Genomic DNA, 26,042 nt, shown 5'->3' with positions numbered 1-26,042 from the left:
GGAATTATTTCTGTTTCCTAGTTTAAAAGGGCTTTGCGGCAATTAGACATTTGTTATGGAGAACTCGTCAAAACTCCGAAAGATGATTTCTAGTGGTTATCGCCCCCACAGAAAGGCAAAACAAAACAAGTAGGGAAGGCTAAGTTCGGGTGCAACCGAACATTACATACTCAGTTGAGAGCTATGGAGACAAAATAAGGAAAATCACCATGTAGGAAAATGAACCTAGGGAACCCTGGAATGTGGTTGTATGACATGTGTATCAAATGGAAGGTATTAAAGAGTATTTTGAGAAAGAGTAGGCCATAGTTCTATGGATGGACGCCATAAAGGTGGACCAGGGCTGACTCTAGAATTTGTTTGTACGATGTGGGTATCAAACGAAAAGTGTTATTGAGCATTTTAAGAGGGAGTGGGCAATAGGTCTATAGGTGGACGCCTTTTCGAAATGTCGCCATTAGGGTGGGCCAGGGTTGACTCTAGAATGTGTTTGTATGATATGGGTATCAAATGAAAGATGGTAATGAGTATTTTAAAAGGGAGTAATCCTTAGTTCTATAGGTGGACGCCTTTTCGAGATATCGCAATAAAGGTGGACCAAGGGTGACTCTAGAATGTTTGTACGATATGGGTATCAAACGAAAGGTGTTACTGAGCATTTTAAGAGGGAGTGGGCATTAGGTCCATAAGTGGACGCCTTTTCGAGATATCGTCATTAGGGTGGGCCAGGGGTGACTCTAGAATGTGTTTGTACGATATGGGTATCAAACGAAAGGTGTTACTGAGCATTTTAAGAGGGAGTGGGCATTAGGTCTATTGGTGGACGTCTTTTCGAGATATCGCCATTAGTGTGGGCCAGGGGTGACTCTATAATGTTTGTACGATAGGGGTATCAAACGAAAGCTGTTACTGAGCATTTTAAGAGTGAGTGGGCATTAGGTCTATAGGTGGACGCCTTTTCGAGATATCGCCATTAGGGTGGGCCAGGGGTGACTCTAGAATGTGTTTGTACGATATGGGTATCAAATGAAAGGTGGTAATGAGTATTTTAAAAGGGAGTAATCCTTAGTTCTATATGTGGACGCCTTTTCGAGATATCGCCATAAAGGTGGACCAAGGGTGACTCTAGAATGTTTGTACGATATGGGTATCAAACGAAAGGTGTTACTGAGCATTTTAAGAGGGAGTGGGCATTAGGTCTATAGGTGGACGCCTTTTAGAGATATCGCCATTAGGGTGGGCCAGGGTGACTCTAGAATGTGTTTGTACGATATGGGTATTAAATGAAAGGTGGTAATGAGTATTTTAAAAGAGAGTAATCCTTAGTTCTATAGGTGGACGCCTTTTCGAGATATCGCCATAAAGGTGGACCAAGAGTGACTCTAGAATGTTTGTACGATATGGGTATCAAACGAAAGGTGTTACTGAGCATTTTAAGAGGGAGTGGGCATTAGGTCTATAGGTGGACGCCTTTTCGAGATATCGCCATTAGGGTGGGCCAGGGGTGACTCTAGAATGTTTGTACGATATGGGTATCAAACGAAATGTGTTACTGAGCATTTTAAGAGGGAGTAGGCATTAGGTCTATAGGTGGAGGCCTTTTCGAGACATCGCCAATAGGGTGGGCCAGGGGTGACTCTAGAATGTTTGTACGATATGGGTATCAAACGAAAGGTGTTACTGAGCATTTTAAGAGGGAGTGGACATTAGGTCTATAGGTGGACGCCTTTTCGAGATATCGCCATTAGGGTGGGCCAGAGGTGACTCTAGAATGTTTGTACGATATGGGTATCAAACGAAAGGTGTTACTGAGCATTTTAAGAGGGAGTGGGCATTAGGTCTATAGGTGGACGCTTTTTCGAGACATCGCCATTAGGGTGGGCCAGGGGTGACTCTAGAATGTGTTGGTACGATATGGATATCAAATTAAAGGTATTAATGAGGGTTTTAAAAGCGAGTGGCCCTTAGATGTATATGTGAAGGTGTTCTCGCGATATCGACCAAAATGTGCACCAGGTGATCCAGAAAATCATCTGTCGGGTACTGCTAATTTATTTATATATGCAATACCACTAACAGTATTCCTGCCAAGATTCCAAGGGCTGTTGATTTCGCCTTGTAGAACTTTTTCATTTTCTTCTACTTAATATGGTAGGTGTCAAACCCATTTTACAAAGTTTTTTCCAAAGTTATATTTTGCGTAAATAAACCAATCCAGTTACCATGTTTCATCCCTTTTTTCGTATTTGGTATAGAATTATGGCATTTTTTTCATTTTTCGTAATTTTCGATATCGATAAAGTGGGCGTGGTCGGATTTCGGCCATTTTTTATACCAAGATAAAGTGAGTTCGGATAAGTAGGTGGGCTAAGTTTAGTAAAGATATATCGTTGTTTGCTCAAGTTATTGTGTTAACGGCCGAGCGGAAGGACAGCCGGTGGACTGTGTATAAAAACTGGGCGTGGCTTCTACCGATTTCGCCCATTTTCGCAGAGAACAGTTACCGTCATAGAATCTATGTCCCTACCAAATTTGAGAAGGATTGGTAAATTTTTGTTCGACTTATGGCATTAAAAGTATTCTAGACAAACTAAATGAAACTGGGCGGAGCCACGCCCATTTTGAAATTTTCTTTTATTTTTGTATTTTGTTGCATCATATCATTACAGGAGTTGAATTTTGACTTAATTTACTTATATACAGTAAAGATATTAAATTTTTTGTTAAAATTTGAATTTAAAAAAAATTTTTTTTAAAAAGTGGGCGTGTTCTTCATCCAATTTTGCTAATTTTTATTTAGCACATATATAGTAATAGTAGTAGCGTTCCTGCCAAATTTCATCATGTTATCTTCAACGACTGCCAAATTACAGCTTGCAAAACTTTTAAATTACCTTCTTGTAAAAGTGGGCGGTGCCACGCCCATTGTCCAAAATCTTACTAATTTTCTATTCTGTCTTATAACGTCAACCCATCTGCCAAGTTTCATCGCTTTAACCGCCTTTGGCAATGAATTATCGCATTTTTTCGGTTTTTCGAAATTTTCGATATAGAAAAAGTGGGCGTGGTTATAGTCCGATATCGTTCATTTTAAATAGCTATCTGAGATGAGTGCCCAGGAATCTACATACCAAATTTCATCAAGATACCTCAAAATTTACTCAAGTTATCGTGTTAACGGACGGACGGACGGACGGACGGACATGGCTCAATCAAATTTTTTTTCGATCCTGATTATTTTGATATATGGAAGTCTATATCTATCTCGATTCCTTTATATATGTACAACCAACCGTTATCCAATCAAACTTAATATACCCTGTGAGCTCTGCTCAACTGAGTATAAAAAAAAGGTGTAGACATTTTGATATGGAGAACTCGTCCAAACTCCGAAAGGCTAGTCCGACCTAAGCGTGGACTGCCGGGGTGTTCACGGTCCTCGGTGAGTCCGCGTGTGAACATCCTATGAGGTCAGTGATCGGGGAGAATACTGGGCGAGATGTCCCCGACCGCCACAACGCCCAGACAAAAAAAAGTCCGATTGGTAGGTAGATATAAAAAAAAAATCAAATTTTAATTTGGCAAAGAAACGTTCTTTCTGGTTCATTGCGGACGAATATCCGAAGCGTGAAAGCGACCTATCAATTTCCCGTTTAGGTCTTCGAGATCATACAGTGCATTGCCTATTTTTCGAAGCACGCGACACTTCAGGTATTTTGGCAGGAATTTGGCGTTAATGCCCCGTTTGAAGTTACTTGAGGGAAAGTTTTTCCGAAAAACTTCCTGACCTTCCTTATAGTTGACTTGCCTAGAGCGCTTGTTATAGGTGGTTACTCCCCTATCCTTGGCCTGATCTAAATTTCTACGGATCTGCTCACGAATATTAGTCAACTTATCAGTTCTGCTTACTATCGTAACCTGGTCTTCCCCAAGGCTGCCGAGTTTCTCTAAAATTTTGTACGTTGAGGCATGTTGAACCATATTTTGGCCATATAATGCAAAGCATGGAGAGCACTGAATCGCCGTATGGAAATCACTTCTCAAAACAGATAAAATCTCCGGTATATGCTCATCTCAATCGGTATGGTCAGGTTTATCTTTCAGGAAAGTCCTAATCTTCGAAACAATTTCTCTATTAACGCGCTCGGATGCGTTTGCTTGGGGAGAATATAACCCCGACCTCACGTGCGTCAACCCGTAATTTTCAAAAAATTGGTTCATTTCCTTCGAGATAAACTGCTTATCATTGTCACTATGAATAAATTCGGGGACCCCTACAGCCGGAAAAATTTCTGAAGCGAAGTAATTTATAACGTTAACAGTGGTGGCTCTCTGCATGGGCTTTAGCCAAACGTATTTCGAAAGATGGTCTAGTACTATACAAAGAAATTGATTGCGCCGCTTAGATCTCGGATACGGCTCTAGAAAGTCGCAATATAGTCGCTGAAATGGCCTTTCGTATTCAAAGGTACTCCCTATAGGTGTTCTCGACTGCTGATTGGTGGGTTTTACAGCTTTGCAGGTGTCACAACGCTGAACGTAGTCCCTGACGTCCTTAGCCTGCTGTGCCTAACACGTTCTAAGGTTTTCTGCCACCTGCCATGGTAACTCCGGTTAGCGTCATGTGCTAATCTCACTGCTTCCTCAGTCAACCCTTTCGGCAACCATAATCGCCACAGCGCGTCTTCTTCCCCTTCCACCCCCTTCCGAAATTTAACTCGTTTGAAAATTACCCCGTCCACCACTCGTAAATCCGGAAGCGATTCCTCGTTTTCGGTGACGGTCCGAATCAAGTCTAAATATTCGTTGCTGCTAAATTCGGGAGAGACTAAATCTATTTCCCCGGGTGTGGTAGTGAAATTCAACTCATCGGCCTCAAACAGCGACAGCGCATCTGGTACTACATTCAGGGTGACCTTACGATGTTCCATTTTAAAGTCGTATCTTTGTAGTAAGAGCGACCACCTCGCCAATCTCCCACTCAAGTCCTTTTGTGTCATGAACCACTTGAGACTGGAGTGGTCCGTGATGATACGAAACGGTAATCCCTCAACATAGGGTCGGAAACGCTTCACGCTGATTATGGCGGCGAGACATTCCAGCTCGGTTACCGTGTAATTGCGTTGCGCATTATTCAGCTTTTTCGACACAAACGCGATTGGATGCTCAGCGCCCTCGTCATCGACCTGGAACAACACTCCGCCAACACCTATTTTAGACGCGTCGCATTGGATTACGAATTCTCTGAAAAAATCAGGTTGGGCCAAGACAGGAGCGGAACTCAAAGCTACTTTTAGTTTTTCGAAGGCCTCTATAGCTTCAGAGGTAAGCTTGAAAGGGCTTGACGACTTACGGAGACAGTCGGTTAAGGGACCTGCCAAGTCAGCAAAATTGGTAATAAACGCCCTGTACCAATTCGCCATGCCCACAAACCTACGCACTTGCCGAGGGGATTTAGGGATCGGGAAGTTTTGCATTGCTTCTATTTTTCCCGGATCCACTTTCAAACACCCGCTGCCTATCAGGTACCCTAAGTAGCGTATTTCCTTCTGACAAAATTTGCTTTTCTTCACGTTTATTGTCAGCCCTGCCTCGGTTAAGCACTTTGCCACTTCCGCCAGCAATTTCAGGTGGTCTTCAAAATTAGTGCTGCATACCATAAGGTCGTCCAGATAGACAAAGACGTTCTCTCGCAAACGCGAAGGGATTGCCTTGTCCATCAGCCTACTCATAGTCTGCGGTCCGTTGCACAGACCAAATGGCATTACATTGAAGTGGTACAGAGGCCTCCCCGGAACTGCGAATGCTGTTTTTTCCTTGGAGGACTCTGTCAATTTGATCTGGAAGAACGCGCCCTTCAGATCAATGCCACTAATAAAATGCGTATCCTTTAGTCTGCTCAATAAGCCGTTGATATGAGGAAGGGGGTATGAGTCCTTCTTAGTCACCACGCTGACCTTCCTCGAATCTATGCACAGCCTAACTTTACCTGGTTTCCGGACCAGTACTACAGGACTACACCACGGGGAGTTTGATTCTTCTATAACTCCTAATTCGAGTAACCTGTCTAGTTCGCTAAAAGCTTCGGCTTGCCTCGGTGGCGAAAGAGGGAAATGTTTGCTTTTTATGGGAACGGCATCACCGGTGTCGATGTGATGCTCCACTAATTTAGTTTGCCCTAGGCCTAATTTCTCGTACGAAGGAAACGTCTCGATGACCTTTTGCAATTCTAATTTCCGGTCTGGTGACAATTCATGGAGGTTAAGTTCCTCTTACTTTTCAAGTCTAATCTCTATGCACTCTACGCTTGGGAATATTTCGGGAGCAAACGCAAATGCTCTCCAAAAATCTACCCCGAAGTACGCTTCTTGGAACAATGAGGGAACAAGGTAAAAACGAATAACTTTTGTGGTATTTTTGAAGGTGACTGGTAGGGATACTAAGCCTAAAATTTTTTGCTTGTTGCCGCCCGCGGTATATACGAACGCATGTAAGGGCTGATAATCGAAGCCGTTATCCTCCAGGAATTCTAATCCATTTTTCCCTAAGATGGAGACGTTGGCTCCCGAGTCCAACAACCCTACGAGAAAACTATCCTTAATCTTAGCCTTTACGAGAGGCCTTTCATCCTCTGTAAGCGTTAACGTGGTGGCTTGTAGCAGTCTACGCTCCTGTACCCTCCTGTGGTATCCCTTCCTGCACTTCAAAATATCGTCCGATACCGGGTATTGTTCAAAAATGGTAGGTCTTATTTGTTCATATCTATGTTCCCTTTCTTCAAGGTTTGGTGGAAATTGCGTTTGGCAAGCGACATCCCTATGCTGGCGTTGCAGAATCTTGATCGGCTCGCCCATCGCGGATGAGGACGTTCGACTCTCGGATTCAGAACTATTAGAACTGTCCGTACTGTCAGGGTAAGTTATTATCACGTTTGGGTGTTCCTTTGCCAGGGTACTACTGCACCTCGGAAGCTCATCACCTCCATGCAGAGATTCACCCTCTGGTTCGGTGCACGGGACGACACCTCGAGTACCGGCTGGTCTGGGAGCTATGAAGCCGAACGAGGTTCCCCCGACTTCTCGCTCGGGTACTGGTTTCCCTGCCTGCAATGATCCCTAGGGCATTTAGGAGTAAATACACCCTTATACCCACATTTAAAACAAAAAGGATTTTTAATGGGTTCCTCACAATATATATAGGAGTGGCACATTGCCTGGCAATTCCAGCATTGGATTCCCGAATAGTCCGGTCTCCTGTTGCGTCGATAGTCCAGCGCCTCTATCTGCGGATCAATTTCGCCGTCCTCGCCTTCCATCCTCATGTCCGGGGTTGTCACGCGTGCTTCGTTTACATGCCGTCCTGGGTAAGTGGCTTCCAACAGCTTGCTTTCTCTCAGCACTTGTTCACCTCTGCGTGCTACATCGCGTAGATCATGAAGGGTCCTTACATCTGCGTTGAAAAGCAACAGCTTAAGGCTACTGTTGACGTTCCTTTTTATAATGTCAATCAGTAGAACTTCCGACATTGGCTCTCTTAAGCGCGCGTTCAAGGAGATTATGTCCGTGTGGAACACGTCATAGCACTCACTTGCTTTTTGCTTCCGTATGGAGATCTCCATCATGATCTCGTGGTCAGTTTTCAAAGTGCCAAACTCTCTTTTCAATGTGGAATACACTGAACGGGTAAAGATTCAGAGCTTTATAAATGGCATACGGGACGTCGGAACAAAGCGAGCTACATACGCAAACCCAAAGCCAACATTCGAAGAAACGGTGTCACAAGCTCTGATTCAGGAAACAGCGTCGCTTCTGTGTAAGCCAGTTTTCAAAGCACGCCGTGTGGAAGTAGAAAGGCCAGAGTGGGTAGACGCAATATTGGAGGCGCTGAAAGGATCGCAAAAGCGGAATGAAAAAGTTACAAAATGCTTCAAATGCGGGAAGTTCGGTCACATTGCACGTCATTGCGATCTTGGTCCTAATAATTCCAACAATGGGGGTGGCCGTAAACGCAAAGCTGGAGGAAATGAGCAAGAGCGTGTCGGATGTAAAGAACGAAAACTTGCCCCGGCTATTGAATGTCCTGTGATATCTGTGTCACAAATTGGAAGGAAATCAAGCAGTCTTACCGTCAGAGGGAATGTGGATGGCAAGGAGCGTGTACTGACTGTAGATATTGGGAGTGGATTTCTTGGTTGACCATGACATCAGGATCGATATGCGCTTTTATGCGCTATAAGAACCAGGACATACCACTTAACTTTAGTTTGGAAAAAGGGTTCAGCAGTAATCGGATACTGGTGGAGAACGAATTTACTTGCAAATCCTCTTATTTGCAATCCTCTGCTGAGTTCGTATCACTAAACTGTTGAATAAATAACTCCAATTTGTAATAATGCAAAATGGCCTTTATTAAAGTACTTCACAATAACACTTATACTTTGCTACTCGCTGGCTTAATAACCAAACTGATTGATAACTCAAATGAAACTCTACTATTGGCCGCCAGATCGCGTGTTTAATCAATAACTGATTGATTGCTCAACTCAAACTGAATTACAGCGCCTCTACATCTGTCGCCTTTTATACTCTTTGGTTTCCTCGTTCGCATCTTCTAGGTGCTTCCAGAATCTACTAGTCCAGTAGCTCTCAAACTTCTAAGCTGTAACTACAATTGCACAATTTTATAGTTTTTCTCATTGCATACTTATAGGAGTATCTCAGATATATGCATGTATTTGTGCATTGACTCTCTGCTGCTCGTACACGTACATGGTACATATATTTAGACGCAGTTATTGTTTCGTTAATGTAGATACATGATGATTGAATTATTGATGTGCATTCACGTCACTGCTTAGCATCGCTTAGAGCTGGCAGCACTCCTTAGTTTTGCTAATATTCGTAACACTGCCCTCCACCTAAGTCTGATCGTCCCGATCAGACAAATCTCTCGATCTAAACGCTGCTAGCATCGCCAAATGTACCACTCTTCTACTCCGTGGTTTCTCAATGCTTTGTATGCGGTAGATGGTATCACTGATCTTCTTCACAACCTTGTACGGGCCTTCCCAACTGCACCGAAATTTGGATGGAACACCTTTCCGCCGGTGAGGGTTGTATAACAGTACCAAATCTCCCTCCCGGAAACCTTCCGAATTATTTTCCTTGCCGTACCTGCACTCAGAAAAAACTTGAATGAAATGGCCCTTAAGAAACTTTTTCCTCTTCGCATGGCCATAATTTCTTCAAAATGAGGAAAAATTCCTCAATTAGAAGAATTTTTCCTCATTTTGAAAAAATTTGGACATGCGAATGAGGAAAAAATTTCTTAAGTGCCATTTCATTCCCATTTTTCTTCAATCGGGAGAAATTTTTTTCTGAGTGTGTGTTTCATCTTACTACTCATTATCCTGGATCGTTCCCTCGCACTCTGTTGCTCGGCCAATGAAGAACTACTTCGCAGAGCTTGCGCTGGACGGATTTCCTTTGCATAATCCGTATCGTTCCCACGTTTCACAACAGTAGTACGCGCTGACTTGAAACCACCCTTGCATTCTTTCTGGAAAATTCTTTCAGTCGTTTTAGTGCGTCCATTAGGGTTTGTCAATGCCAGTGTTTTTCTCGCAGGTACTTTTGATTTCGCTTTATTTGGCCCATTCGACCTATTAACCTTTGCCTTTGACTTCCGTGGTTTTTGTCGAGTCTTCTCCACCAGTACTCCATTACTACTGAATCCTTTCCGCAAACTGAAGTTAAGTTGTATATATCCTGGTTCTCATAACGCATCACCCTTCTCTGCATATCGATCTTGATGTCATGGTCAACCAAGAAGTCCACTCCCAATATGACATCTTCAACGATCTTCGCCACAACGAATTTGTGTAGAACCGTGACCTTTCCAATCAAGACTTCACATATCACTTCTCCCTGAACTTGGTTATACTCGCCAGTGACCGTACGCAACTTTGCTCCAGGTAACGGTTTTATTCTCCTGTTGACCAAGTCAGATCGGATCAAGGAATGAGATGCGCCCGTATCTACATTCAGTACACGTTCTTTACCATCCACTTTCCCTCTGACGGTAAGACTGCTTGATTTCCTTCCAATTTGGGACACAGATATATCAGGACATTCAATAGCCGGGGCAAGTTTTCGTTCTTTACATCCGACACGCTCTTGCTCATTTCCGCCAGCTTTGCGTTTACGGCCACCCACATTGTTGGAACTGTTAGGACCAAGATCGCAATGACGTGCAATGTGACCGGACTTCCCGCATTTGAAGCATTTGATAACTTTTTCACTCCGCTTTTGCGATCCTTTCAGCGCCTCCAATATTGCGTCTACCCACTCTGGCCTTTCTGCTTCCACACGGCGTGCTTTGAAAACTGGCTTACACAGAAGCGACGCTGTTTCCTGAATCAGAGCTTGTGACACCGTTTCTGCGAATGTTGGCTTTGGGTTTGCGTATGTAGCTCGCTTTGTTTCGACGTCCCGTATGCCATTTATAAAGCTCTGAACCTTTACCCTTTCAGTGTATTTCACGGGTGCGTCCGCGTTTGCTAAATGTGCTAGCCTTTCAATATCCGAAGCAAACTCTTGCAAAGTTTCACTTGCTTTTTGGTAACGGTGTTGCAATTCTATTTGAAATATCTGTTTCCTGTGTTCGCTTCCGTATCGCCGTTCTACAGCAGCCATCAATGCGTCATAACTGTTCCGTTCGTACTCTGGAATAGTCTGTAAGATTTCGGAAGCTGGTCCTTTCAATGCTACGAAGAGTACGGAAACTTTATCTTCCACATTCCAGTTGTTCACTGCTGCGGTCTTTTCAAACTGTAGCTTAAAGACCTGGAAAGGAACAGAACCGTCAAAAGATGGAGTTTTTACCTTCGTATTACCCGCTGAAGCAGCCGGCCGATTAAGTTGCAATTCCTGTATACGACCTCTCAACGCATCCACCTCTGCCTCGAATTTTTCTTCAAACTGCGTTATTTTCTCGTCCATTCGCGCTTCGAGTTTTGATGATATACGCGCCTCTTGTTCTTTCAGTTGTGTTTCCATCTTTGATGTAATCTGTGTCGACATTACTGAAATACGTGTCTCATGTGATTCCAGCTGGGATGTCATATATGTCTTCTGCTCTCCCAATTGTGATTTTATACGGGTTTCCTGCGATTCCAGTTGGGATATATATCATATACGTCTTTTGTTCTTCCATCTTCGATGTTATTCGTGTCTCTTGGGATTCCATCTGTGATGACATATACGTTTTCTGTTCTTCCAGTTGTGATGACATGTTGGTGGATATTTGTGATGACATTTCTGTTATACGTGCCTCTTGCGCTTCCATCTTGGATGTTACTGTCTTGAGCAGTTATTGCAGCCAATATCATGTTCAAGTCTGTGCTGGTAATTGTCTGCGATGTTTCGTTTTTCTCTTCAATTTTTGTTGTCTCCTCGCCATCAAAATGAAAGACATACTCTTCCACATCAATTCCTTCTAATTCCATTGCCTCTCGTAGTCGTGCCTGAAGTTCGAGTTTAATGCCGGTTGTATTCAATCTACGGTTCTCCAACTCCTTCTTCAGTTGCGGGATCTTCAATTCACTTAACTTTGCCATGTCCTTGTTGTCCTCTGGAATTTATTCAACAATTCCTCTTCTGACACCAATTGTAACGAATTTACTTGCAAATCCTCTTATTTGCAATCCTCTGCTGAGTTCGTATCACTAAACTGTTGAATAAATAACTCCAATTTGTAATAATGCAAAATTGCCTTTATTAAAGTACTTCACAATAACACTTATACTTTGCTACTGGCTGGCTTAATAACCAAACTGATTGATAACTCAAAAGAAACTCTACTATTGGCCGCCAGACCGCGTGCTTAATCAATAACTGATTGATTGCTCAACTCAAACTGAATTACAGCGCCTCTACATCTGTCGCCTTTTATACTCTTTGGTTTCCTCGTTCGCATCTTCTAGACGCTTCCAGAATCTACTAGTCCAGTAGCTCTCAAGCTTCTCAGCTGTAACTACAATTGCACAATTTTATAGTTTTTCTTATTGCATACTTATAGGAGTATCTCAGATATATGCACGTATTTGTGCATTGACTCTCTGCTGCTCGTACACGTACATGGTACATATATGTAGACGCAGTTATTGTTTCGTTTATGTAGATACATGATGATTGAATTATTGATGTGCATTCACGTCACTGCTTAGCATCGCTTAGAGCTGGCAGCACTCCTTAGTTTTGCTAATATTCGTAACAATATAGTTGGTAAAGAGGAATAGAAGTAGCGATTTATCAGTCAAACAAATCAACGCTGTTTAGCTACGTGGTAGGCGCAGTGTGCCTAAAGCGTACTGATGATAAAGGCTTAGCAACCTTGGAAATGGATCTCTGTATCTGCGCTGCTAAGACAGGTGTTTGAACAATTTTCTATATTCTATTCCAAGTTAAATAATTATCTTTCAGTTATAGAAAAATTAACAAACAAAAAAAAAAAAAAAACATTAACTATCATACAAATTATTGTTCTTTACTTGAAGCTCAAACTCGAACCTGGAATAATATTTACCTTACAACATTTTTAAATATCATACGGCTGTGTTCTAAGGTGCCGTATTTCTTCATAATGCTTTCGGAGATGACTTCTTAAGCCTGGGAGCTGGGGCCTCTTCAGTCATATGTCTGTTGGGATGCCCAGGGTTCTGGGTATTCAACGGAAAATGTTCAGCATTTTATCTCCCTAATGGGGAGTTAGGTTAGGTTAGGTTGAACTGGCCGGTTCATGAGGTCCTCACATAAACTGATTGAGTCCGTAGTGTTACCAGAAGTTTGTTTTAACGACCAAACTGAAATCCCCTATCAAAAACCAGGACCTATGTTATAAAATAACTCCGTCCTCTTGGCAAATACTAGAAGCTTCCTAGGATTTAAGCCACTTGCTGCTTCTAGAACTGACAGCTGTATTACTCCTAATAGCTGGAGTCTTAGCCTGGAAAGTTCAGGGCACGAGCACAGAACGTGCTCGATCGTTACCTCCTCCAACCCGCACTTCCTACATCTGCTATCACTGACCAATCGTAATTTAAAGGCATGTGACGCCAGAAGGCAGTGTCCAGTCAGAATACCCGTCATGAGTCTACAGTCCTCTCTTTTTAATGATAGAAGCAACTTTGTTAGTCTAAGGTTGTAAGACCTACACATAATCTTCGACACTTTACAGCCCCGCGCTCGAACCCACGCCTTTCCCGCTTGGTCGATCATGTGCACCTCTCGCCTTCGCTTAATCTCGCCCAGTCTAATTGGGACGTCTACGGAGCAAGCTTCAAGGGATGCGCCCTTTTTAGCTAGTTCGTCCGCTTTTTCATTCCCATCTATTCCAATATGCCCTGGACCCAATATAGATGTATGCTTCTCACTGTCCCGATTCTCTCCAGAGACTGCTTACACTCTTAACACGCATTTAGATGCTGTGCTATGCGAGATTATTGCCATAATTGCTGCTTGACTGTCAATATAAAAGTTAACACGGTTGCAGCTTAAGCTATTCTCTTCCAGGGTTCTACTGCTTTGGTTACGGCTAATATTTCCGCTTGGAAAACGCTACAGTAATCCGGAAGCCTGTAGGATCTGCTTATTTCCGGATCAGCACAGTATACCGCAGACCCTACTCCTTCCACTACCTTGGAACCATCTGTGTACACATGTATCGCCTCGTCCGCCATTTGCGCACCCTTGCGCCAACCGTCCACCTCTATTGTGGCCTTAAGATCTCCTTCGAATCGCAGATAGGAAATCAGGGTCTGTTCGTCCTGTGATTGATGACGCTATACTACTATGGCCATATGGTCGGCGCTCAAGCTGCCCCGAGGCACCAAGCCTGGTTGCAATTGTTAATGCTATGTTCTTTGCTACCAGGTCTACAGGTGTAATGTGCAGAATAGAGTAGCGCTCGATCTCCACTTCTGATGGGTCGAACACTGCTCCCAAGCTTTGTACAATTCTTAGTGCTGCACGGTACTTCCTCTGCTCCGTACCCTTATCCACTCTTCTACTCCGTTTTCATTTGTGTGCTTCTCCAACACGGAGTTCATTGAATCAGCACTACTCTTGCTCCCCGAGTCCGACGCATCGCTTGCGAGTCAGTCCTCTTGTCATCGTCGTTATTACAATCAGGTAATGAGTCGCTCATCTTGGTCGTACGACCATCTGTCCGACAAGGCGGGCTCAGCGGTCCAGTATTATATACGGGGAAAGAACCGTCCGCCACAGCAGCGCCCCTTGCTGTGGTAAGGCCATCAATACTTCCCGAGGTAGCCCGAATCGGGAAGGCTCCGTTCGAATACAGACGAATTTATCCCTTGGCTGCAAATCGTCCAATAGGCAGGGTCCGCATAACACCCTCGATTAGGGGGTTGGCAGTTCTTGGTTACCGACATCCCGCCGCCATCCTATGAGGCGAAACGGCATAGATGTCAGTCGTAAACAGCTCCGCCTCATAGTCGGGCGCTATGGAGTTCGGCTAAGCCCTCACACCAACGACAAGGTGCCTACCTAGTGAGGGCTAATGGGGAGTACTCTCGCCTCACTGTATAGGTGGTGTTCTAGAGGACATTGTGGCGATATTAGCATTTCTAACATCAAAATGCTGTTCGTAAATGAACACAACGACATGAATGCATTTACACACATACATAAAAGGCAACGAAGAAATTTCCACAAACATAACCAGCAGCTTGAAGCGAACAGATTATTTCACATGCATCAGCTAAGAGCTGAAGCTGTTACTAACACATACACACGCATATAGCTAGAAGAAAAACATAAACTACAGATCTACATACATGTATATAGCCAAATAATCAAGTATAAGATACCACTGTTCCAGAAGGCATGTTCGTGAAAAGTCTAGATCTTAAGAGAAATAGGTCAACGAAGCTAATCGAGAGTATAAAAGCAGCGCGGTGCAAGCGATAAAAGCCCCGTCACATAAGGAGTTTTTCATATAGATGCGTCTTACTCAATCTTATGCATTATGAGTAGATTGCACGTATTTTTATGGAGAACGGTAGATTGACCGACACTGGAGCCATCTGACATGGAAAAGTAGCCAACTCCCAAAAAACCTGCTAACGTTCGAATCGCTAAACTGTTGAATAAATAACTCCAATATTCAGTAATTCAAAATGGTCTTTATTAGAGTACTTTAGAATACTTCACAATAACACTTATACTTTACAACTAATTGCGTTTTTAAATCAAAGTGATTACTGATTACTCAGCTTGCGCTGATTTTATACTCTCCGTTGCTTAATTCGCATATTTCTACTAAAGTCTAGACGTTTCGCCTTCTAGAACTGCTGTATCTCCTACTTGGTAATTGAGCTACATATATGCGTGTGTATGTGCGAGTAACATCTTCGTCTGATGACTACATCTGAGTGTGAGTTATCTCTCCGTTGCCTTTTATATATGTATGTGTGTAAATGACGATTGATGTGTTCATGTATATACGAGTGGCTGCTTCATGTTTTTTATTGTTGCGTGATTATTTATTTAGTATCAGCTTAATAAAATAAATAAATGTAAGGCGCTATAGCCTCCGAAGAGATTCTATGCCGTGCTTCTCTTTTCCAATTTGCGTCGCTCTCCTCTTGATTTGTCCTACAAATTGGTGGGACGGGACCTACATATTTTCTGCCGACTCCGACTTCATGGCAGAAATACACTCGGAGTGCTTGCCAAACACTGCCGAGGGGCGACCCTGCTTAGAAAAACTTTCTTCTAATTGAAAAAACTTGTTTCTAAAATTTTGATGTTGCTTTGCCCGGCCCGGCCCGACCACAGTATCAGCTTAGTGATGCTAATATCCGTCACAATATGAAGAAGGAATTGCCATTTGCTTTGGCTAAGGGTCCTGGCACATTTTGCAAGTAAAATTATTTTTCCCACTCGTTGATTACTTTTATAACATTTTTCGCAATTAAAAACTGCAATATAGCAAATAAATACGCCACAAAATATTTTGGCAAGTATTTTTGTTGTACAGGGAGAATTTTTATAACAGTGCTCCCCAAAATTTGTATGTAATGGACAAGGCGAAAAAAACTTTCAATTGTCAAGTCTGAAGTTTCTTCATATTTATAAAAGCAACATCTTGGTTGATTGTGGCGATGTTACTGGAATGCATACGCTTGTGTTAAACGCATCTATATGATAAATATCGTTGTGACGCGGCATTTGATTTTAACACGCTTTAGTGAAGTACGCGGTATTTGTGAATTACTACTCCCAAAGTAGTCGAAATAAAGACCATTTAGCAATACTGAATAGTGGAGTTATTTATTCGACAGTTCAGCGATTTGAACGTTAGCAGAAGGTGCATAATTAGCAGGCACTGGCCAAAATTCACATTCAGTCCATAGCGATTCTGAGAGCAGTGGTTTGGCAGACCTGTATCTTCTTTCAGTGAGTAACTTTTAGGTATGCTGACTATATCGGGGACGCGTAGCATGGAAGCGGCCGGCGAATTGCTTTGGAAGTGGTAAGGAGCGTCTTTTTATCTCTACCCCGAGTGCTGCCGTCAAGAGATTTGAGGACTTTATTACTGCTCTCTTAGGTACACCCAGTATTTTTGTGTGTAAGACAGTCGGTAGCGTAATGCCATCGACGTGGATGTTCAATATGGTCGACATTTGCCATGTCCATGTTGTAAATAAGGTCGCTAATGATTTGGTCGGTGACAATGTCAGGTTTCGCGGGGCGAAAAACTTGCTCAACTTCGATCTGGATACTGTAATAGGTTAAACTCTTACCTATTCAGAATCAAGCCCGACATACCCAATGTATGTCCTTCTTGTAACGTGTCCCCACATGACACTAATCATCTTTTCAATTACAATGTGAAACCAACGCCTCTATCACCCTTATCTCTTTGGCCCAACACTGTCCAAACGTCTAAACAAAATTTATATGTGACATATTTTGACCTGGTTAGGTTATGTTGAACTGGCCGGTCCATGAGGACCTCACATACACCGAATGAGGCCGTAGTATTGTCAGGAGCTTATTTAACGACCAAACTGAAATCCCAATTGAAAAGCAGACCTATGTCATAAACTCCGTTCTCTTGGCAAATACTAGAAGATTTCTATATCTGACAGCTGTATCACTCCTAATAGCTGGAGTCTTAGCCTGGCAAGCGCAGGACACGAGCAAAAAAACGTGCTCGATCGCCGAACGAAATCGTTTGGAGGCGAATCATTCGTCTGAGCTACCGTTCGCAATGCAGAATGAAGCCCTAAGGTTGTAAGACCTACACATAATAATACACATAATAGCTGTTTCCTTACCATGACTGCAGTTTGCACCATTCCTTCAGTATATAATGCTTCCTCCGACGTTGCTGTGTTCCAGTAAGTGGCCATCCAATATGTTGTAACGAATTTTGGGGGTTCCTGATAAATTTGCGCCTTATGGTAACTCTTGAATCGCTGAACTGTCGAATAAATAACTCCAATATTCAGTATTGCAAAATGGTCTTTATTTGGCCTACGGCGGGAGTAGTAATTCACAAATTCAATTATACTTCACTACTAGCGTGTTTAAATCAAACCGATTAGTTATTACACAGCTTGCGCTGCTTTTATACTCTCTGTTGCCTCGGTCGCATATTTCTCCTAATGTTTAGACTTTTAACGAACATGGAACATTTGTATCGCATACTTGGTTATTTAGCTATATGTGTGTGTATGTGTGAGTAACAACTTCTGCTCTTAGCTGATTACTACATGTGTGTGTGTGTGAGATATCCCTTCACTTCGAGATGCTGGTTATGTGTGGAATATTCTTCGTTGCCTTGTACATAAGCGTGACTGCTTGCTGTTTTTGTTGTTGTGATTATTTACTAACAGCATAATATTCGCCACAATATGTTACCTCGAAATAACTCAATAAGTTTTGTATTTCAGAGTTATATTCCTTTTCCTCGGTATCTACAAAAAACTCCATTTCGGATATCAATCCTCTGGAACAAATGCGAGAGTTAATAAATATTTCAAATTCATCGCGAAAATTGTACAATTTTTGGAACTTGTTTGCAGCTTTAATGATTGTATATGTCTCCAAACGTTTTTAGCACAGCGGAGAAAACAATCATGAACCACAGCTGCGAGAATGCTAAACGTCTGAAAAAAATTTCAGAAGTCAAAATTCAAAAACAAATTTGCGCAAATTTAATGTTTTTTGCCTTCTAAATTTTGACCTCTGAAATTTGACTTCTGAATTTTGGCTTTCTGAAAGAAGGGTTCTGACTTATGTTTTCTGAATTTATGGGGGAACCAAATTATCAAGGAAAATGTATCAAATGTTAGGTCGCGACAAGTATAAAAAGTTAGAAAAAATTAACCTTTCTTAATGATATTGTAATATTTAGATGTTGTTTGACACTTATACAAAGAATTAAATTTGTGAAAATTTTAGTTGCTATGATGATTTTGAAGATATTTTAAACTATCTTGCTATCAAATTTGAACCGAGCTTGCAACTTCGTCACATTATGCAAAAAAATGTTATATTATAATGGAGGAACCTTACTTGAATGTACATATGTAAACGTGTATGGACTTTGCAAGATGCTATTTATTTATTAGCTGAGAGGGGTCTGATTTGGTGGAAATTCCCATATGTACTAACGAGGTCTGTGCTGTAAATCATTAATAAAAATATTTTTTTCTTTTATAGAAACAAAACAAAATATGGTGTATTACCAATCGGCGCCCCTGGTTATCAAAACAGAGCAGCCATCGCAGGCGCAATACTGTACACCGTTAACACCAACACCAACAGTAACATCGGAACAAACACCAAAGATAGAAGTTCCGTCATTAATCTATATGCCACCAGGACCTGAATTTCAACAAATCCCATCGAACTTGTATACAAACTGCAATAATGTTGTTATAATGCAAGAACAACAACAACAATCCAACACTAACAAAAGTATTATCGCCACAAATACTAAGCAAATTCCTGCACATAATTTACCAATAAATGCATCGCATACTTATTTACATACCAATATAAAATCCGAATCTAGCATTGACTTACAAGAATATGAGTTACAAGAATATGAAGCTTCGCCATCAGGTACATCCATAGTCACAATAAAAAGCAATGGCAATGCAGGCAAAGTTCCTATTAGTCGCAAACCAAATAAGCCACAGTTTAAATGTGAACAATGTGGAATAACTTTTGGTAGTAAATCGGCTCATACATCTCATATAAAATCGCATACGAAGAATATTGATTTATCGGTTAGTGTTGATGCCACAACCACAAAATTAGTGGAGATCAGCGAGGGGGATGTAACAGCGGGTATTACAAAAACACCCAATACAAGTGGAGTTCCTGGTAGTGATCCATATCAGTGCAATGTTTGCCAAAAGACTTTTGCAGTACCCGCAAGGCTGGTAAGTTATCGTGTTGTATCTATCTATAGATCATATAAAATAAAGTCGCTAAACGTCCGTTTAACGTGATAACTCGGCACAGAAAGCTCCGCTTTGAAACCATTTTTTTTGAATGTAGTTTACAAAGCTATAAATGAGAAACAAATTACTGAATATGAGCATTAATTTTAGCAATTAAAGTGTAAAATATTTCCTTTAGTTGTGCATTGCAAGAATTGTTCTTATATTTTAAATATAACCAAAATTAAACAAATGAAACATTAAAAACGTGCAAGAGTATCAAGTATTCGTGCAATTCTATTTATTAACATACGTCTTGAAACTGGGGTTGAGGTTAACCGACAACAGAGGTAACTCTACCAGAAACAAATAGTTCCGGGCTTTTTGAGAAGAGCTCCCGCCGGCTTCTTATTGGTAACGACCCATATGGTTTTATAATCACCTTATTATCGATAACGAATAATTATCGTCCAGTTATCGGTTTGTAATCAGCTTGCCATAGAAGGGTTACAGATTTGTCATCGATTTTATATTAAAGTTTTATAGGTATCAGTATCATAAGAAACTGGTAACACACCGCTAATAAGATAAATTTTCGATAATAAGTAGATATATTTTTGATAACACCCCGATAAGAAATTGGTAACAAATCAAAAAGATATTGATAATGTATCGATAGTTTTTCGATGATAAATCCAAATACATGCCGATAACAAATTGGTAACACTCTCATATCAAATTCATAAGTTTCCAAAAGCATCGATACCGTTTCGATATCACTCCAATAAGAAATTGGTAACAATCCGATAATAAATCGATAACTTTTCGATACTTTTTTCAGGATTGATAAATCCAAAACTTTTGGATAACAAACGGATAACGCATTGATTAAAAATCGTTTAATTTAGTTAGTAAACATTTTATTTTATTTTTCTATATTATTTTGTTTTTTTTCGTCACTTTTTTTCGGTGTTTGCATTTGCTACTGACAGTAGCAGCGAAAAATATGCTCTGTGTTGGTGGTTTTTAGTAGTTTGCAAGTCGAAAGTTTTATACTTACTTGCGGATTAACCTCGATTGATAAAAAACACACTTCCACTTGGTTCAATTCATTTAATTAGAAGGGAAGAAAAAGGAAGTAAATAGTAACAGCTGATGGTCAGTGCTAACAATGCTAGGACATATTGTCAAGTTATAGATTGATTGATACAGAGATTCCAATTGGGCTCAAACATGCCGGCCGCATTGAACGACGGTTTGAAATATAAATTACTTTGCAAATTTAAATATACAAATGTTGGTAAAATCGATAGTTTTGCAATAGGCCTCAGTAGTTCCCCTTCGTATGTCCTTAGGTTGACCACTCGTACGCGATCATCTTTGCCGGAATAGCCATCGAGTACCCGAGCGAGCTTCCATTTGGTAGGTGGAACCTTGTTATCGTGTATGACCACCACACCATCTCGTTGTAGATTTTGTGTTGGGCGAAGCCATTTTGATTGCCGCTGAAGTTTCGAGAGATATTCATCTCGCCATCGCTTCCAAAAATGTTGTCTTATTGCAGTGATTGCTTGCCACCGTTGATAAAGGGTTCTAAGCTAGGTTCCATTAGGCCCCTTGTTAGTTCTTCGACCATAAAATGACCCGCTGTTAGCACTTCAAAATCTTGTCTGTCAGATGGTATCCAACAGAGGGGACGGGAATGGGGAGTGTCCTTACCGCTACAACAATAACAACAGTTGGAAGCTTCTTGTCAGTACCGACAAATTTGGTGCCGTTGTCCGAATAAATATTGTAACGAATTTACTGCAAATCCTCTTATTTGCAACCTTCTGCTAAGTTCGAATCACTAAACTGTTGAATAAATAACTCCACTCTTCAATAATGCAAAATTGCCTTTATTAAAGCAAAGACGATAAATATAATAAGAGCCGTCACTCGTTATTTTTGAGGCATTTACTCAATGTAAACTGTGAGGTAGTTGCTACTAACGAGTGACAGCTCTTATTATATTTATCCTCTTTGATTAAAGTACATCACAGTAACACTTATATTTCGCTATTTCAAACTGATTGATAGCTTAAACGAAACTGACTTTTTGCGCCTCTACTGTCGAGCCTTTTATACTTTTTGATTTCTCGTTGCATACTTCTAGGCTTTTCCATTCCAGAACTTACTAGTTAGTTATCAGCTACAAAATCACCAGCCACAACTACGTTTATAACTTCTCATATGCGCATTAGTAATACTTGCACAAATTATTGCCCTCTCTTGTGAGCAACTCAGATAAGATATATGCATGTGTTCGTGCGTTGCTTCTCTGCTGCGTGTACGTACATATGTGTAGACATAATGATTGAATTATTGTTGTGCATCAAGTCACTGTTTAGCATCGGCTTAGAGATGGCAGTACCCCTTAGTGTTGCTAATATTCATAACACTGCCCTCCATCTAAGTCTGATCGTCCCGATCAGACAAATCTCTCGATCTAACCGCAGCTAGCCTCTCCAAATGAACCACCCTTCTATTTCGTGGTTTCCCAATTATTTGTATGCGGTAGATGGCATCACTGATCCTCTTCACAACTCTGTACGGGCCTTCCCAACTGCACCGATATATGGATGGAACACCTTTCCGCCGGTGAGGGTTGTATAGCAGTACCAAATCTCCCTCCAAGAAACCTTCCGAATTAAAGTTCTTGTCATGCCAGTGTCTGATCTTACTACTCATTACCCTGGGCCGTTCCCTCACACTCTGTTGTTTGGCCAATGAACTACTTCGTAGAGCTTGCGCTTGACGGATTGGCTTCGCATAATCAGTATCGTTCCCACGTTTCACAACAGTAGTGCGCTCCGGCTTGAAACTACCCTCGCATTCTTTCTGGGAAATTCGTTGCTTCGTTTTTGTGCGTCCATTAGGTTTTGTCAATGCCAGTGTTTCTCTCGCAGGTACTTTTGATTTTGCTTTATTTGGCCCTTTCGATCTATCACCCTTTGCCTTTGACTTCCGTGGTCTTTATCGAGTCTTCTTCACCAGTACTCGATTACTACTGAACCCTTTCTGCAAACTGAAGTTAAGTGGTATATCCTGGTTCTTATAGCGCATCACCCTTCTCTGCATATAGATCTTGATGTCATGGTCAACCAAGAAGTCCACTCCCAATATGACTTCATCAACGATCTCCGCCACAACGAATTTGTGTAGAACTGTGACCTTTCCAATCAAGACTTCACATACCACTTTTCCCTGGACTTGGTTATACTCGCCATTGACCGTACACAACCTTGCTCCAGGTAACGTTTTTACTCTCCTGTTGACCAAGTCAGATGGAATTAAGGAATGAGATGCGCCCGTATCTACAGTCAGTACACGTTCTTTGCCATCCACATTCCCTCTGACGGTCGATTTTCTACCAATTTGCGAGACAGATATCACAGGACATTCAATAGCTGGAGATAGCTCTTGATCTCTACATCTTACTCGCTCTTGCTCATCCCCTCCAGCTTTGTTATTAAAATCACTCATGCTGTTGCAACCACTAGGATCAAGATCGCAATGACTCTTCTTCCCGCTTCCCGCATTTGAAGCATTTGATAACTCTTCCACTCCGCTTTTGCGATCCTTTCAGCACCTCCAATATTGCGTCTACCCACTCTCTCCTTTCTACTTCAACAGGGCGTGCTTTGAAAACTGGCTTACACAGAAACGACGCTGTTTCCTGAATCAGAGCTTGTGACACCGTTTCTACGAATGTTGGCTTTGGGTTTGCGTATGTAGCTCGCTTTGTTTCGGCGTCCCGTATGCCATTTATAAAGCTCTGAATCTTTACCCTGTCAGTGTATTCCACGGGTGCGTCCGCATTTGCGAGATGAGCGAATCTTTCAAAATCCGAGGCAAACTCCTGCAGTCTCATTCGCTCTTTGGTGACGGTTTTGCAACTCAACTTGGAATATCTGTTTTCTATGCTCGCTTCCATAATGTCTCTCGACAGCGGCCATCAATGTTTCATAGTTGTTCCGCTCTCCTTCGGGAATCGTCTGTAGGATTTCGGCTGCTGGCCCCTTCAATGCTACGAATAGAGCTGCAACTTTATCTTCCGCATTCCAGTTGTTCACTGCTGCGGTCTTCTCAAACTGTAGCTTAAAGATCTGGAAAGGAACAGACCCGTCAAAGAATGGTGTTTTTACCTTTGGATTACTCGCTGAAACAGCTGAGCGGTTTAGTTGTAACTGCTGCACATGACCTTTCAAATCATCGACTTCTGCCTGAAATTGAGCGATTTTTTCATCCTGCGCTTCCAGCTTTAATGTAACCCTTGCTTTCTGTGCTTCTAACTGCGAAGACATTTGTGCCACCTGCAATGATAAGCGCTCCTCTTGTTCTTCTTGGATGTTATACGTGTCTCTTGCGATTCCAATTGGGATGCTATACTTGTCTTCTGTTCTGCCAGTTGAGATGACATTTGTGACGACATTTCTGAAATACGCGTTTCATGTGCTTCAATCTTCGATGTTATTTCTGACGACATTTCTGCAATACGTGTCTTCTGTTCTTCCATCTTGGATGTTATACGGTTATCCTGCGGTTCCATATATGTCTTCTGTTCTGCCAGTTGAGATGACACTGTCGATGCTTGAGCAGATATTGCAGCTAAAATCATGTTCAAGTCTGTGCTCGTAACTGTCTGCGATGTTTCGTTTTTCTCTTCAATTTTTGTTGTTGTCTCGTCGACATCAAGATGAAAGACATACTCTTCCACGTTAATTCCTTCTGCTTCCATTGCATCTCGTAGTCGTGCCTGAAGTTCGAGTTTAATGCCGGTTGTATTCAATCCACGGCTCTCCAACTCCTTCTTCAGTTGCTGGATCTTCAATTCACTGAACTTTGCCATGTCCTTGTTGTTCTCTGGAATTTATTCAACAATTCCTCTTCTGACACCAATTGTAACGAATTTACTGTAAATCCTCTTATTTGCAACCTTCTGCTTAGTTCGAATCACTAAGCTGTTGAATAAATAACTCCACTCTTCAATAATGCAAAATGGCCTTTATTAAAGTACTTCACAATAACACTTATATTTCGCTTACTGATAACTTGCTTAACTCAAACTGATTGATAGCTTAAACGAAACTGACTTTTTGCGCCTCTACTGTCGCGCCTTTTATACTTTTTGATTTCTCGTTGCATACTTCTAGGCTTTTCAATTCCAGAACTTACTAGTTAGTTATCAGCTACAAAATCACCAGCCACAACTACGTTTATAACTTCTCATATGCGCATGAGTAAAGCTGGAGACATTGGTGCTTTATCGGTAACCGTATCGGTAACCTTTTAACAGCTGATTCGACCAACCTTATGAGAATCAATGCAATCGATTATTGGTGCCGCTAAGGTCGTAACCGTATCGTAGCCAACCAATTGCACAAATTATTGCCCTCTCTTGTGAGCAACTCAGATAAGATATATGCATGTGTTCGTGCGTTGCTTCTCTGCTGCGTGTACGTACATATGTGTAGACATAATGATTGAATTATTGATGTGCATCAAGTCACTGTTTAGCATCGGCTTGGAGAAACGTTAGGTTAGGAATACCTTACCAATGATAGTTCAGTTTTGCTAATTTCAGCAGGTTAAGGGACCAGATAATCGTCCATCTGCAGTAGAACGTCGTATAGATATGCGAGCATTATTACTAAATCGAAGCAGGTATGCGGTAACTCGTTTGAGCTCGTTGTATGAATGAAATCTTGTTAGAAGATCCCATTTCTCGTCGGTTTGCGTTAGATGCGAGCTGGTTTTGCTTGATTTGAGCTCCGAATTGGTTTTCACTAAGCCAAGGTGGTTCATGCCACCACAACTAATTATTAAGAAGTTGAGCAGGGCTAAGACCCCGTGAAGGGCTATGCTCCGAAGGGACATGTCTCCAATTTGTTGAGGTAAGACTTCTTTTACGTCTGCCACGCGGTTTGCGACGAAAGTTGATTGTTTGCAGCCACGCCAGGTTTACCATCGAATCGGACCACGCATAGGCAAAGAGTATATATTTGTTAAGAGGCGTCACTCGATACTTTGTTGTTGCCAAAGCAACCCTGTCATGTCGAATGTGATTCTCAAGGAAGTTTTGTTTAGTTTTTTTTAATTGAATCCTATATAGTTATGCGGTAAAGTGACTTTGCATAATTACGATTTTTGGAAAGAGAATTAATTAATTAATTTAATACAATCAGTAAAATAAACACAAATACCCCACGAAAATGTATAGAAGGCGTTTTTATAAATACATCTGATAAAAAAAAACAACGACTACCTTGAGAAAACATCGAGTAATTTGCTTTGGCAACAACAAAAGTATCGAGTGACGCCTCTTGACAATATATACTCTTTGGCATAGGTACGCATTCGCATTGTGTCCGAAACTTTGCTGAATTTGGCGCATTAGCCTAGCGCCTATATGAGCTGCGCATAGTTTGAGGCGGGGTAGTGAAGTAGTTTTTAGGGGTGCTGCGCTGGTTTACGCAGCATTCAGCACAGCGTTTACCTCGTCGTCTTGTGTTTGTGT

General features: G+C 41.6%; 1 protein-coding gene across 4 annotated transcripts in view; it reads left to right on the top strand.

Annotated features, from left to right (window-relative positions):
• Kr-h1 (Kruppel homolog 1) overlaps positions 1-26,042 on the top strand; it is a 115,604-nt gene that overhangs the window by 62,018 nt on the left and 27,544 nt on the right. For all 4 annotated transcript variants that reach the window (XM_067765934.1, XM_067765932.1, XM_067765933.1 and 1 more), the window contains exon 2: positions 18,756-19,483. In XM_067765934.1, coding sequence (XP_067622035.1) covers positions 18,770-19,483 — 714 coding nt within the window. In that variant the 5' untranslated portion in view covers positions 18,756-18,769. The remainder of the gene's footprint in view (positions 1-18,755; positions 19,484-26,042) is intronic.

The sequence above is a fragment of the Eurosta solidaginis genome, chromosome 2, assembly GCF_040869045.1.
Source record: "Eurosta solidaginis isolate ZX-2024a chromosome 2, ASM4086904v1, whole genome shotgun sequence".
Taxonomy (NCBI): Eukaryota; Metazoa; Arthropoda; class Insecta; order Diptera; family Tephritidae; genus Eurosta; species Eurosta solidaginis.
Note: the sequence above shows the minus strand (reverse complement) of the source record. Positions and strands in the feature narration are given on the sequence as shown.